Genomic DNA, 1,011 nt, shown 5'->3' on the forward strand with positions numbered 1-1,011 from the left:
GCTGGCTAGTTGTGGGTGGGCTACTGGTCAGCAGGACACTCAGGTAGCTATATAGCTAGCTGAGAGGCAAACAGCTAATGGGGGGGAGGGGGGCCAACGCAGCTGTTTAGCTAGCTGGCTAGCTAGCTGGCTAGCTCTCAGGGCAGCTAGGTGGGTGCCTACTGGGGCAGCTAGCTGGCTAGGTGTCTGGCTAGCTATCAAGGTGGCAGCTGGCAAGCTATCAGGCAGCTAGCTAGCTAGCTAGCTAGCTGGGGGTGGGTCTTGCCCGTCTCTTAAGGCCCTGGGGTCGTCGAGGAGACAGTGAGAAAGAACGCGAGACAGGCAGCGTCCCACAGTCTCTTCGCTGGTGGTCTGAGCGCAGACACCCATCCTCAGCACTGCTGCTGCTGCTGCTGCTGTGGCTGCTGCTGCTGTGGCTGTGGCTGCTGCTGCTGCTGCTCACTCTGGCGTCCAGGGCGTGAAGTAAAAGAGCGAGATGGAAGAAGGCGGTCTGGAAAGCAGCGAAGTCCATTTGGCTCCCCGCGACTGCAGCAGCAGTAGCAGCAAAGGCAGCAGCAGCAAAGGCAGCAGCAGCAAAAGCAGCAGCAGCAAGCACATGAGCAGCGTTACCAGCAACGAAAGACTACTGCTTACGGAGCAGCACAGCGAGCGGGGCTGCCCAACCAGCAGCAGCAGCAGCACCAGTAATAGTAGGAGCAGTAGCAGCACTGCAGCACCGGTGGCAACAGCAGCACTACAGCAGCAGCAGCAGCACTGCAGCAGCAGCAGCAGCACTGCAACAGCAGCAGCAGCAGCAGCAGCAGGAGAGCGGGACCTTGTTTGAAGAAGCACATCATTTGGGGAGAAGGCGCCAAGTTGAGAAAGAGGGAAAGGCGGCCCCAGGCCTTTTGGCTCAAGAGGGCCCCCTGGGGTTTAAAGCCAGCAGCAAAAGCAGCAAAGAGTTTTTGGAGACCCTTGTTGGTTTGCTGCAGCAGCTGCTGCACTGTGGGGCTCTGCAGCAGCTGGGGGCGG

General features: G+C 59.4%; 1 protein-coding gene across 1 annotated transcript; it reads left to right on the top strand.

Annotated features, from left to right (window-relative positions):
* Window positions 1-475: 475 nt before the first annotated feature.
* ETH_00037665 (uncharacterized protein) lies at window positions 476-823 on the top strand (the record flags this gene model as incomplete). Its single annotated transcript, XM_013380066.1, has 1 exon — window positions 476-823. One exon carries the CDS (start codon window positions 476-478, stop codon window positions 821-823), a length of 348 nt encoding a protein of 115 aa, XP_013235520.1.
* Window positions 824-1,011: the final 188 nt, after the last annotated feature.

The sequence above is a fragment of the Eimeria tenella genome, genomic scaffold (assembly GCF_000499545.2).
Source record: "Eimeria tenella Houghton genomic scaffold, Eth_scaff4392, whole genome shotgun sequence".
Lineage (NCBI taxonomy): Eukaryota > Apicomplexa > Conoidasida > Eucoccidiorida > Eimeriidae > Eimeria > Eimeria tenella.